This window comes from Stylophora pistillata, chromosome 8 (assembly GCF_964205215.1).
Source record: "Stylophora pistillata chromosome 8, jaStyPist1.2, whole genome shotgun sequence".
Lineage (NCBI taxonomy): Eukaryota > Metazoa > Cnidaria > Anthozoa > Scleractinia > Pocilloporidae > Stylophora > Stylophora pistillata.
This window is the reverse complement of record NC_142526.1, coordinates 22,505,858-22,519,431: the sequence shown is the minus strand read 5'-3', so window position 1 is coordinate 22,519,431 and position 13,574 is coordinate 22,505,858. Positions and strand designations below refer to the sequence as shown.

General features: G+C 38.1%; 2 protein-coding genes across 3 annotated transcripts; both read left to right on the top strand.

Moving 5' to 3' along the window:
- Nucleotides 1-518: 518 nt before the first annotated feature.
- On the top strand, nt 519-1,803 carry LOC111325300 (bone morphogenetic protein 2-A). Of its 2 annotated transcripts, none has more exons than XM_022929110.2 (2): nt 519-806; nt 1,133-1,803. In XM_022929110.2, the coding sequence occupies exons 1-2, from the start codon at nt 626-628 to the stop codon at nt 1,537-1,539; spliced, it is 588 nt and encodes a 195-aa protein (XP_022784845.1). In that variant the 5' UTR covers nt 519-625; the 3' UTR covers nt 1,540-1,803. The 2 variants fall into 2 exon arrangements, with proteins under 2 accessions (XP_022784845.1, XP_022784846.1); XM_022929111.2 differs by having other exon boundaries at nt 522-806; nt 1,136-1,803.
- Nucleotides 1,804-10,365: 8,562 nt separating this feature from the next.
- Nucleotides 10,366-11,651, top strand: LOC111325301 (nodal homolog). Its single transcript, XM_022929112.2, has 2 exons — nt 10,366-10,683; nt 11,003-11,651. The coding sequence occupies exons 1-2, from the start codon at nt 10,506-10,508 to the stop codon at nt 11,395-11,397; spliced, it is 573 nt and encodes a 190-aa protein (XP_022784847.1). The 5' UTR covers nt 10,366-10,505; the 3' UTR covers nt 11,398-11,651.
- The last annotated feature ends 1,923 nt before the right edge of the window (nt 11,652-13,574 follow it).

Below are 13,574 nucleotides of genomic sequence, written 5' to 3'. Positions count from 1 at the left end.
AACATACTCCAGAGCCGGAACGCTTCACGACTATTTTCACGAATAATATCTCAACGGACACGAAACGCAGATATCGTGCAGACTCTCTTCCCTATCATAATCCGCTCCGTGGGTCGACAGACTTCAGCCAAAGATGTCAGCAAAACGCTTCCTGGGCGCGTGATCACTGACCTTTTATTAGGAGTAGAGGTAGAGATAGAGGGACAAAGTTCAAAAAATGAAAAGTCTTTTGTTTTTCTTCTGCAATGTGGTGAAATCATGCCGCCTTTTTGAAGTTAACAATTGGTGCATGCCGTATACAGCACAATTCCTTAGCTTATCAGGCCGAACCGTCAAAAATTGCTGCTTTTCATCAATAGTGGTCATCAATAGTGGTTATCAACTGTTTGTGCATGTTTGTGGCCCTCATTCATCAAGTAGCTCAGTGAGTCAGATCCTTTCCGCTACTTTTGTTTACCAAAACTGAAGAAACTTGATAGCACAAGAATTTAGCAATTTCATACCCTTGATTAACTCCCCAAGGGCACAATGAACTTCATAAAGCCACCCCACCTTCCGCATTGATCAGATAAACTGGAGGTATTCGAAGGATAAACTCTTCTGAAGTTTTGCTTTTCTCGTAATCATGTTCAAACCGACGGTGTCCCTTTTTATACTGCAACTCTTCATGCTGAGTTCGATGGTATCTGGAAGAAGAATGGCTCATGAAAACCGTCTCGAGAAAACTTCGTGCTCTGAAGAGACGAAAGACCCACCTGAGACGAAGGTTCCAAACAAGCACTCTTCGAGTTCGATTCGAGGGAAAAGTAAGTGAAAAAATTTATTTCCTCTTGCTTGTGTTTTCATTTAAGTACCAGCCTGATGGAAAAACGTTGTCATTCCGAAAAGATTGATATGCTTGAAATTCTACGGGTTCATTTGCCCTCAGCTGTCAACGTTACGTAGATCATAATTTTAAGAAGGCGAGCAGACGTTTGCAATCATGTTTCCATGGGCAAATAAATTGAATACAGAAATTTGGTCTTTAATATTTGTAACGACTTGATCTGCTTAGCCCTTAAAAGTCCCAAAGGCTGAACAAGAAAGGTCTTGAAACGAAAATTCCACCATTTCATTTTCATCTTGTTTTAAGCAGCTGACAAGCACAATGAAGTCCAGATTAAAGCTCTTTCCAGCAAGAAAACAGAACGAAAATTTCTTCTAGAGGAGAAAGAAGATGAAGCTGGTGCTTGCCGAAGGGTGCCAATGCATGTGAGCTCTTCAGATCTTGAAAATAGTACCTTATTTGATGGAATCGTTGCACCTATGAGGTTCAATGCTTTTAAGTGTGTGGGAAAGTGCAAGTCAGGCAAACCTACGAATTATTCACTGATGATGGCGATCCTGAATTCGAAGAACGAGGGTTACTCAACCGATGGCAGCAGGTCCTGCTGTGTCCCAATAAAGTGGCGCCCTTTCTCTTTCTTGATACTTCATAATGATGAAGTCTTATTGAGGAAATTTGATAACATGATTGTTCAGGAATGTGGGTGCATCTGAACATTCGTAATAGTTTTGTGTAGTGTGGGCAAACTATAAACAGTAGAAACCTTTATGCTTGATAAGAACACCTTCGTGCAATTTACGAAAGTTTCCTTTTATCGAAGGAAATGTTACCGATATCAACAATGCTGAGTAACAACTGTAATTCTTTTTTAAACAAGTCAAGGCATCTTTAGCGTATTCTGAATGCTCAGTGCAATTCTTCATTGTTGTGACACTGACTTATAAATGAATTAATAAATTTTTGCCGCTTCATGAAAATATTTTAGTGTAAAAGATTTCATATGACTGCATGAGATGCTTCCCAATCCAAAATAAATCCTGTCAGTATAACTTAATAGGGACATCTGCAGGACACTTATCATATTCTTAAGGGATAAAATTTCTCGTTTGAGCAGCAGTATGAGTATGGGAGAGCACTTTCTCCTTAATCGTCTTCATTGGTCTTGAAAATTTTTTCACAAGCATTCCGAGGGGGATTTCTTTTAAAGTTCTCTTTACCTGCAAGACGTTGCATCTTCAACCGAACAAATAAACGTAGTGGGAAAAAAATCATTGCCGACGAAAAAAAAATTGTGTTACAGCTGAGCCGGCTTCGTTCAGTATTAAAAGGTCCTCAGACAACAAAAGCTTTTTTTGACAAAGGAAAGAAAAAGAAGCACTGAATGGTTATTTTGGTCATTCCTCTTTATCCGAGAGGGGATTGTTTTCTTCAGGGTTTTAAATCCCGTAGCTTAGGTATGAGAGTTGTTATATGAAGAGGAGATCGCAAGAAGGTACTATTCTCTCAGAGTGCGTGTTTTAATGATATACGGTGAGTTTATGGTGTTAAGCAGTAATAAGTGTTCTTAGGGTAAGGCGATCAGGAACAGCTGAAAAAACGCTTAAAGAGAGTACGTGAAAATGTGAGAGCTTTTTATTCGATTTCGTCTCTATAACTCATGAAAAATTTCAACAGAATCATTGTAGAGGTAGGGTTGTTGGAATTATTAGTTCAGAAAGGACAGTTCTGGAGGCTGGGGCAATAAAATTAGATCAAGATACCTTGCAACTTCACCAGTCAAAAATCCTGTGCAGAGAAAGGTATCTTCTCTCGGAGAAAAAAAAGCTTACTTATGGTGTCCGTGAGTCTGTGGGGTAAGACGATTAGGAAGCAACCTGACTTGCATGGATTCCATGTTTATGACAACTCTACAAAAACTAGCTTACACTTTCGAGGAGATGGGACCCCCATTTATCGTCCCTATCCGAGAATACTAGAAAGTCTAACCATTTGCAGATATTGAACTCACGACCTCCCGCACAACAGTCCGGCGCTCTACCAATTGAGCAAACCGGGAGGCGGTTGAGTTAGTGAAAGCATATCATGCGAGGTCGTCTTTACTAGTATTCAGTGATTAGCAGGTCTCAAGTAATCACATTATGATGCAATAAAATCTGCCACTGACAGACGTCGTCGCTTCAGCAGATAAGTGCAATGAGAAAAGAAGTCTTAATGACCGTAAAATAAAGTTTTCTCTTCGAGTTTCGAAAACGAAATGATCGTGAAAGTTCCTAACCATATTTGCGGTTTAGGGGATGGAGAGATGAAGTGCTTAGAGAAGGTGGATTATTCTATTCCGGCGATGTAACCCTTTTGTACATAAGAGGTGAAATATTCCTCCTGAGAGCGGGAAAGAATTTACCAAGATATGAAGAGTTCATAACCCTTGCAAGAGAGCTATAATCTCTCCGAGTTTCATGGTTTAAGTTAGAAATGGGAATCCGTGCGAGAAGTTCGTAATATAAACTAGTTTTTCTCAATTATTACGTGACACGGTAACAATATGTCTCAGCGTGAACTCTTGAGTTTCGGCTCCTCGAAATCAATATTTGTTACTGCGAGTGATCAAGACTATTTTCTTTGAAGAGAATGATGAAATTGTCTTAGTTATTCAACTAATTGACTCGCTGCCGAATGTTGATACCGGCCAGTGTTCTTGTCTTTAAGAAGGTTTGTTATCTTGGCAACCAGAGAGAAGAAATGGACATTGTTTAATTCCTCGATGATACCCGCTCTGAATGAATACATTCAAGGGAACATATAAATACAAAATACAAAACGCCAAGCTGCAATGATTGACATGAATAGTGCCAACATTGAGTAATCGGGGGGAATTGAACTCTAACTCTTTTGGCATCGCCCTTCTTTCTGAGTTCTTATGCGATAGAAACTTCGACTGAGAATTGTTTGGTAGATAAGTTCGTTCTCTGCAGAAAATCGGCAATTACTCATCAAAAACGGTGAGTCTAATGACAACCTCCCCTCTCAATCTCATAATTCCATTCAATTTCTCAGAGGAGCGCTCAGTGAATAAGCAATTTTCAGTTCACTTTTTGATGCATCAGGGAAAGTATTATTCCAGATGATGTTTTTGGGATTCAGTTTTACCACGGTGTCTGATAATGGCTTCAATCCTTATCAGGGAAATGCAAACTACAACAAAATCTAGACAAGCCTATTAACTATTCGCTGACGGCTTCCTTTGTCAGGAAGATAAAGATTGAGACAACCTGGTGATGGCAAAAGCCGGACGTGCTGCATTCCAGTCAAACGGTTGCCAAAGAAATTCTTGTATTTTCACATGGGAAAATTCAAATGTGTTATTAAACAATCCGTCATAGTCACCTAGATTATTGCATTTAAAAAGGTAAACGAAAAGATGCACTGAGTTGTTTAATTTTTTCCAGTAAGGTTGTTAATATTGTGATAGGAAGCCATTTATGGAAAACAGCTTTCATAAAATTCCGCAGACAAGGCTGAGTTCTCTGGTTAGTCCTATGTTCTTGTACTCAGACGTGGAAATTGATTATAAAGAACGTCCGTCACTTCATGTGAAGGCTACGGTCTTTCACGTCTTCTTCGATCGTAACGACACTAAGAGGTGAAGAAACTACCGCAGCTAAGTTGTAGAATCATTATCTCAGAATATCTATAGGTCTGTAAGAATACCTCTCAAGTATGATACAAAAGATTTTGGGATGGAATGCCCCACCACATTCTAACAACTACATCTTATTATAGAGAATCTAATCCCCATAGGAATACACCAACCCAGCTCTTTCACCCCGGTTGATCGATTCACGCTTAGTAGTTCTCACCTCCAAATTCTTCAGTGTTAAAATAAAACTTTGTACTTATAATTAAGATTAAAACAATAATAGTTCTTCTAATTGGGCAGCAGTAACATAGAAATCGGTTTGTTTCGATATCATACGTATGTGAATACTTCAAGTCTTGAAAAGCTAACTCACGAAACAGATTAAAGGAACATATAATAGGTTTGTGACCGGTATTATTGTTCTGTCTTTAAGTTTTAATCAATTGAACATTGAAGTTCTCACCAATCAACACAAATGTCTGTGGAAACGGACGACGCAAAATTACGCATCTTACTGTGGTCAATTTTGCCCGAAGAAGGGTTGGTGATTGGCTTATACTACTTTGCGAAACGAAACGAAACGAAATTGTACTATTTTGCGAAACGAAACGAAATTTTGCGAAATGGCGTTTTTTCGCCTTTATTTAGGAAATATGTGCTCTTCGTCTGAAACAAATTGTGTCCACTAATAAAACGATCAATATTTCTAAGAGCCTGGTCACCTCTCATTTTATTGACCATAATAGAACTCGTTTCGCAAAGTAGTAATTTTGACAGAATTTACTATTTTGCGAAATGGCGTTTATTCACCTTTATTTAACAAATAGTGTCCTCTTCTTCCGAAACAAAATGTGTCCCCCAATAAAATGATCAATATTTCTAAGAGCCTGGTCACCTCTGATTTAATTGACCATAATAGAACTCGTTTCGCAAAGTAGTAATTTTGACAGAATTACTATTTTGCGAAATGGAGAGTAGTTGATGACAGTCTTCTCGGAGATGAAAAGCAAACCAAACCCCACCAAAACTCGTCAATTTTGAGCTGAATTGTTTGCATCCCTTTACAAATAATTCGATTCACGACAACGAAAAAATTCCTTTAAAAAGAAAAGACGGAAGCAATGTTTCACATACTTTGCCCTTTTGAGGTATCGTTATACGTTAGGCCCTGGTTGAACGGCGCATGATAGTCGATGATAGTCGATGATAGTCGATGATAGTTGAAGCGCGCGCTTCCGTTTGACCACCAACTATCATGCACTATCCTCGAATATCACCAACTATCACTCATTTTGAGCTTGTTCAAATTCTTCATGATAGCCAAGAAAAACTGTCATCGGCGCCGGTGACAGTTTTTCTCGTTTGACCACGAGTATGATAGTTTATGATAGTTTTTGGTCAGCTGTTTTCCCCGAAAATCGGCGGGCTCGTTTAAAGTGGCCCGGTTTAATCTCAGGCCCGATAGCGGTCAATGTTTCCTGAAATGTTTCAAAGTTCATTCGCAACATTTCCTTGTAAGCGGCAGTATCCTCCACTCGCAATTCTTCCACCTATTTCAACATCCCCCTTTCGTTTCTCCTTTTAATCCATTCCCTTGTCCGTCCTCTCTTCCCCCAACACTCTCCAGATTCATCCTCTGTACATTCCTCCAACAAATCGATTAATAGTAAGCAAGCTGCCGCCCTCTTTCGTCGTGATAAATTCATACTTCAACAAGTTTGTTGAAGAAGTTTGTTGAAGCCATGTTAGTGTTCACATTTTACGCGGAAAGAGCATGGAACTAGCTGCTCGCGTAACTTTGCTCGCGCGACTGCAGGTGAACTATCATCAGCTATCACGAACTTTTTTGGCCGTTTGATCATGCGAATGATAGTTGGTGATAGTTGATGATAGCTTGACGAGAATCCACTATCATCGACTATCATGCGCCGTTTGACCAAGGCTTTAGCTTTGCAGGTTTGTTGAAAATAAAATGTTTCTGTGCTGAACCATGGCGATTTTTTCTATTTTCATCTCAAGGCCGATTCTCTGGGTGAAAGGTGTGTTCTGAGCATGAGAATGACTGACAATCATATCTCTCTAGGTTACCAAAAACTCAGGCAAATTGTTCTTTTCCCCAAAACTATATCCTGAAGTTTTCTTTTTCCCTGACGTTTATTTATGCGCGTGATAGGTCATGTGACCAAAATTATAACATGAAGGAAACTGGAGAATTGGTGGTAATTTTACTCTGTTAGGATAAAACAAATTGGCATTTCTGAAAGAGGATAAACATATCTTAGGCCCGGTTCAGACGACGAACTTTTCATGAGCCGAACCTAATACTTTAAATTAAGTACATGAAAAGTTCGTTGTGTGAATCAGTTAGGGACGCCTGTTTCAATTTGGAGCTGCTCAGCCGTTCTTTTCGCCTAGCTCGACCGGGAATTTTGCAGCTAAAAATAGCTGATGTAGACCTTCTGTTATCAAAACAATTTACAATCACAATATTAAAATCAATAAATAGATAAAACCGCATGAATTCCATAGATAAGATCAGGCGCGTAGCGTCCTCTACGCATATACGCACGTGCGTACTTGAAGTGACCAGAAAAATTTGAAAATAATGTTGTGTTTGCACCAAGTTTGCTCAAAATAAGGGGAAGACGCTTTGTTATTTGCATATATTCACACAACTATTTCAAACAAGAAATAAAGAACGCAGTACTTTTCGCTCAATTTACTTAGGTTTCTAGATCATATGTACTTGTGCCTACTTGAAGAAATGACCACGCTACGCGCCTGAAGATCAAAATTTAGTAATATATATAAGTTTAACAACAAACATATGAAATACATATATATGAACTGCGGTTATGAAACGTATATGTGCACGATCCTTCGCAGTAAAGCACTATTTAAGCAACAGTGAAAATCAGACCTGAAAAAAATTCAGGCCTGTACGGGACTCGAACCACTGACCTCTGCGATACTAGTGCAGCGCTCTACCAATATATATGTATTTCATATGTTTGTTGTTTGATTTATCATCTACGGGTTTATGTCGAATTAATTTGATGGCCTGCTCCCAGTTGGCTTGTTAGCTCAATTGGTAGAGCGCTGCACTTGTATCGCAGAGGTCAGTGGTTCGAGTCCCGTACAGGCCTGAATTTTTTTCAGGTCTGATTTTCACTATTGCTTAAATAGTGCTTTCCTGCGAAGGATCGTGCACATATACATATATAAGTTTGGAGATCCTTGTTGTTATTTGTGCATGTTCCTTTCACAAAAGAGACTTTCTGTAGTGCTATTTTGTTGTCACATGTTCTCAGAGCCCTTTTAAAAGTCCCAATGTTATCACAGTCACGGGCTGCTTTATCCAAACAGTTCCAACCAAAATACATAAATACATACATACATACATACATACAGACATACATACATACAGGCATACATACATACATACATACATACAAACCCTTTATTTGGTATAGCAGGTTGAATTAAGGCAGCTAAAAAATAGCTGATGTGGACCTGCTGTTATCAAAACAATTTACAATCACAATATAAAATTAATATCCAAACAGGCAGCTAAAAATAGCTGATGTGGACCTGCTGTTTTTTAAAGATAGACTAGTGAGCAGCACTTCTGCGAACAGTAGTTGTAAAACTTCTTTTATTTTCCTACGCATTTCGTCTAACTGTCGTAGACTTCTTCAGGGAGCACGTGACCTCTAGCTGCAAAGGGCCTATTTATAATCACAATATAAAATTAATAAATAGATAAAACCGCATGAATTCCATAGATAATGATTTCACTTTCGGTATTATTTAATGAATTCTTGTGCCAGATGATGCTTTGTGTTTATTATTTTACTCACCTCGTTTTACATTGACCGTACTACCTAGGCTTGGGAAAGACATTTTGCAGAGGAAATTGTTGTGGCCAAACAAAAAACATTAAACCACGTCAAGTGGATCGGCTTGACAGTCACGCATGTGGGTTGTTGGTCAACTATAAAATCGAGGTGCGGCAACAAAAAATTGAACAAAACAAGATACAAGGAATACAGAGCAGAATAGAAAAGAGCATTATAACAACAATAAGGAGTAAACTCCGAGCCAGTAAGAGCAATTGAGAACAAGAACAAGTAGTTGTCTTTCATTTTGTTTCGGGCGAAGAGGACATATTTGCTAAATAAAGGGGAAAAAACGCCATTTCGCAAAATAGTAATTCCGGCAAAATTACTAATTTGCGAAATAGGTAAAAATCGGACGAAAAGGACATATTTGCTAAATAAAGAGGGGAATTAACGCCATTTCGCAAAATAGTAATTCTGTCAAAATTACTACTTTGCGAAACGAGCGCTATTATGGTCAATAAAATGAGAGGTGACTAGGCTCTTAGAAATATTGATCATTTTATTAGTGGACACGTGGACGAAGAGGATATCATATTTGCTAAATAAAGGCGAAAAAACGCCATTTCGCAAAATTTCGTTTCGTTTCGTTTCGCAAAATAGTATAAGCCGTGATGATTCTGTTTAGGGGGTTATAATTCTCTTGTTTTATGATAGGTGAGATATCTCTTTAGAAGGTAAGATATTTTGAGCTGAGAAGAGGTGATTACCTTCCCGAGAGGACAATCAAATCTCAGAGTAGAGAGTTCAGTCATAGCGTCCTTGTGAGATTAATTTGCTTTGTGTTTAGCAGCGTCCAAAAGTCCGTGGGGTTAGACGAAAAACATCAACGGAAACAGGCCTAAGAACAGAATATGTTCGTTTACTTTGTTTTTGTCACGATTAGGTCATGAACCTTTTGATGGGCAATAAATGGTAAATAAAAATAACACGCACGCCAGGGAAACAGTTTCCTTGACAAGAAAGATTGTAAAAAAAGGATTTCCGAATTTCAATTGATCTTTGTGAATAAACAATTAACAAACGGAGATATCCCGTGCACGTAAAAACCTTGTTAATTGATCGAACTATGGAGATCACTCGCCAGGAGAGGAGCACATGATTGTTGTGACCCTTCGCGGGAAGGATTGTGGTTTTCTTTGCAAGGAGAAAGTGCTAGTCAGCTCTAACCTCCCTGAAGATATACGTCAACACGCTTCATTGGGTATAACAGACTCCGCGGTCATTTATGAAGTTGAAGCGACCATGAAAGAACCAGAAGGCTTTATATGATATGATATAAAATGCCTCAGTAAAAAGGTATCCTAAATCGTACACGATTTAACTTATCAGCCTCAATCATAAGTCGCTGTGAAACATCTAGTCTTTATTCAAAAAAGGAGTTTGACATAATGATAGTTGCTCTCAAGATTAACTTGTTGCCCTTATACAAGGATTAGCTATATATAACACATGTAAATAAATACTTAGCGTGACAAACTGAACCAGCGATGTTTCATAAGATCCAAATTGGCATCTTAGCACGTTTTTCCTTTTCTCAAAACTTTTTTAAGACCCCCTCTAAGCGGTGTAGATTACAAAAGAAAACTTCTAGAGTAAGGACGAGGTTTCTTTGTTTAAATTAATAATAACAAACTAGATGATAACATAGGCAAAAAGCCTTTTTCACATTTTTACACATCAGCTTATCTGGCTTAATCTGTAGTTACTGTGAGGCATCTTTCGTTCATTTTATTAGGGAGCGTAACATAACAGTTGGTCTTTTCATTATGTTGATGCCCTCAAACAAAGATTAGCCATTTAAAGCATTTAACAGTACATGGAGCGACAAACTCTGAGGAGCTCTGTCAACATTGCGTAATCGACATAATTGGCATCTTCTCCGGTTTTTCTTCTCTCACCCATTTCTCAAGACCTCCTCTAAGCGGTTTAGATTTCACAACAAAACAACAAGTGATAGATTTTCTTTTGTTTTAAATAGTAATAATACAGCCACATAGGCAGTGACGGTTTTTGATATGATCTTGGCTCATGTTCTCGAATATGACGACAGTAAGGTGCCAAGTTAATTTTTCGTCAGCCAATGCACTGGGGGTATTCAAAGGATAGTAACTGAGTGTGGATAGTTGCTTTACTCTGCAATATGTCGCAGCCATTATTCTTCCTTTTGATGTTGGTGCTCTATCTTCTGAGTTCGTTTGCGCCTGTAAACGCTATTGCAATCCAAAAACATTCAGCGAAAAGCTCGCTCACTGAAGACATCGAGAAATCATCAGAACCTAGAGGTCCAAACAGAGCGTCTTCCCTGTCTCAAGAAGATTGTAAGTTAAAACAATTTTGGTTTGCCTATGTTTTGCGAGTAGGAAAAAGTAAGACTTGCGAGAAACAGCTACATCATTTTTCAGTCTGAGATTATGGTTTTTAAAACAGTTTTCTATTGAGTCTTTGAATCAAAAGAACTGTCGAATGAAGAATACACGAGGTTATTTTTTATCTCTTACAAGGATATTTCCAATGGAATGTAGACAACCTTATCAGAGTCTGAATTACTTTTCATGATATGACCAAATTGTGCTTTTATTAAACTAAGAAAAAGAAATGGCTTTAAAATCGTACCATCTATTTCTCCGTTTCATCTAGCTTCCAGTGCCTCTCAAAATAAGAATAATGTGTCAGAACAAAGATTTCAGCCAGAGAAAGTTCAAGATAAAGCCGGTGAGCACGCCTGCCGAAAAGTGGATAGGATGATCAACTCTGTAGACGTTGGCATCTTGCATCCTTCCAGCTTCAATGCTTATCAGTGCGTTGGGAAATGCAACATAAAGCAACTTCAACATTTCAACAACTATGCACGGATAATGGTGACTCTCAACAGAAAGAATAAAGTAAATTCGACAGATGGCATGGTCACCTGTTGTGTGCCAGTCAAACTGCGGCCAATTAGATTATTATTTTGGAAAAAGCAGCAATTAATATTACGTTCCTTTGAAGATATGGTTGTCGAAGAATGCGGGTGTTACCAAACATTCCAATAAGGCAAACGCGACAACATTTTTCGGTTGTTAAATTAAGGAAGCTTTATGCTAGATAAGAGCTTTATTTTGCAGCAGAGTAGTTTAAATCAAAGGTTCGACAGTGTTATTTACCTTCAGTTGCTAATCCAATATGACTTTCTGTCAACTTAATTGTTATTTTGAATTAGGCGCTGGAAGAACTTTTATTGCATACAGCTGACAGAGGCAAAGCTAAGAGTTTTGTGAGGTTTATAAATAATCTTTTTGATTATGGAGTCATGCCTTTCTATTCAATCGCTTATTAACATTAAGCTTATTCACCGACAGTGAACCTCTATCCCTGAAAAATGATCCTTCAAGGAAAAGTCCTCAGATATTTTCTAAATGTTTGCTTTCCACATTTAACACTGATTGCTTAATCAGATACAGTGAATATATGAAAGTTCATATATTTTGAACTGCGCTGCACTAGTATCGCAGAGGTCAGTGGTTCGAATCCCGTACAGGCCTGATTTTTTTCAGGTCTGATTTTCGCTATTGCATAAATAGCGCTCTCTACTGCGAGGATCGTGCATCATACGTTTATGATTGCTTAATGTTTCTCGCTATTGTGACTTGCTTATTTAAACATTGATTTCGCATTTTTTGCGTAACCTAATGATTCAAATTCTCGCTGGAGTATATACAAAGCTCAACTGAAATGCGCAATTAAGGGTTAAGAAACAATAAAGAAAACACCGAGCAGTGAAGAAATTTTAAATGAAAATGAAGAGAAAATTGGAGGGAAATAGATGCCTCGAGACTTGGTAGTTGTTTTCAGTATCATGAGGGGGCCAGTCAAAGGATTTGGTCCCGGGGATCACGCTAAGATTTAGCTGAATTCTCCCCACCCCATCTTTCCTCATTGGCAGTTAACTGGTAGTCAATTTCCATTGTCTCCTTTCTTTTCTGTCAGCAACGACTGGCGCCCGCTAAATTCCCCCTGAAAACCATGTGATGCCCCCACGTGGTTAGCTCAATTGCGATTGGTTGTCATTTTGCATCTCCTCATCAGTTGAAGTAAAGAAAATCCCAAAATACTTTCGATATTCAATTAAAACTGCTCCCCCTCCACCTCACTGGCAGTTAATAAACAATCAACTGAGTTTATGTCCTTTATGTTTTGTTGGCGACTGCTGGTTTCCCCTCTTGATCTCCCCCCCGAATACCATGTGATCCCCCACAAGGATGGCTAAGTTGTGATTGTTTGTAGTTTTGCATCTCATTAGTAGCAGTAAAGCAAATTCCAGAATACTTTCGATATTAAATCAGAACTTGTGCCATTTTCATGTTAGTTTATAGAGGGCAGGTGTCGGTCGATTGTTTTGACATTGCCGGGAGAAGCTTATCGTAAAATAGGCGCTCTTCCGATCAGTCAAGCTCAGGAACTGTTTCGATTTATATTGACAAAGCAAATGGAGAAACCGTATCCTTTTCAAGCCACACCTCTGAGTTCAAAGTATAAATTTGAAAATTTGAAAAAACTGATGATTGTATATGAAAATTTGAATGATGCCTTAAAGTTTATTGGTCTTTACATTGCCTCTGTGTATTTATGTTAAATACCGAAGTTTTGTTTTCTTCCTTTAATTTTTTTAATAAAATTTTTGATCGTATTCTTTTGTTTTATCTTTCTTCTTTGTTCTAGTCTTTTACTGCTTGCCGGAGAAGACGAAGTTGCTCAACTCCGTGTTCTCCGGCAAGCAGTAATTCTCAGCCCCTCCATTCTCATACTCCACTTCCAAAGTTTATTACTTACTCCTCCAAAGTGGGAATAATAATAATAATAATAATAATAATAATAATTTAATAATCATATTTATTGATTTGTATTGCGCAAATATCAATATCAATATCAAGCAGTAATTCTCAGTCCCTCCATTCTCATACTCCACTTCCAAAGTTTATTACTTACTCCTTCAAAGTGGGAATAATAATAATAATAATAATAATAATAATAATAATATAATAATATTTATTGAGTGGTATTGCGCAAATATCAATATCAATATCAAGCAGTACTTCTCAGTCCCTCCATTCTCATACTCCACTTCCAAAGTTTATTACTTACTCCTTCAAAGTGGGAAGAATCTCACTTCGGCACCATTCTCTCTGTGTAAGGTTTTGTTTTTGACTTTACGATAAGTCCCTTCCAGTTA

Bases quoted from the DNA above. Each gene is read 5' to 3' on its own strand.
- LOC111325300 (XM_022929110.2), top strand. From the start codon at position 626: ATGTTCAAACCGACGGTGTCCCTTTTTATACTGCAACTCTTCATGCTG. The intron at 807-1,132 runs GTAAGTGAAAAA...TCTTGTTTTAAG, and splicing joins GAGTTCGATTCGAGGGAAAA to CAGCTGACAAGCACAATGAA.
- LOC111325301 (XM_022929112.2), top strand. From the start codon at position 10,506: ATGTCGCAGCCATTATTCTTCCTTTTGATGTTGGTGCTCTATCTTCTG. The intron at 10,684-11,002 runs GTAAGTTAAAAC...CGTTTCATCTAG, and splicing joins TTCCCTGTCTCAAGAAGATT to CTTCCAGTGCCTCTCAAAAT.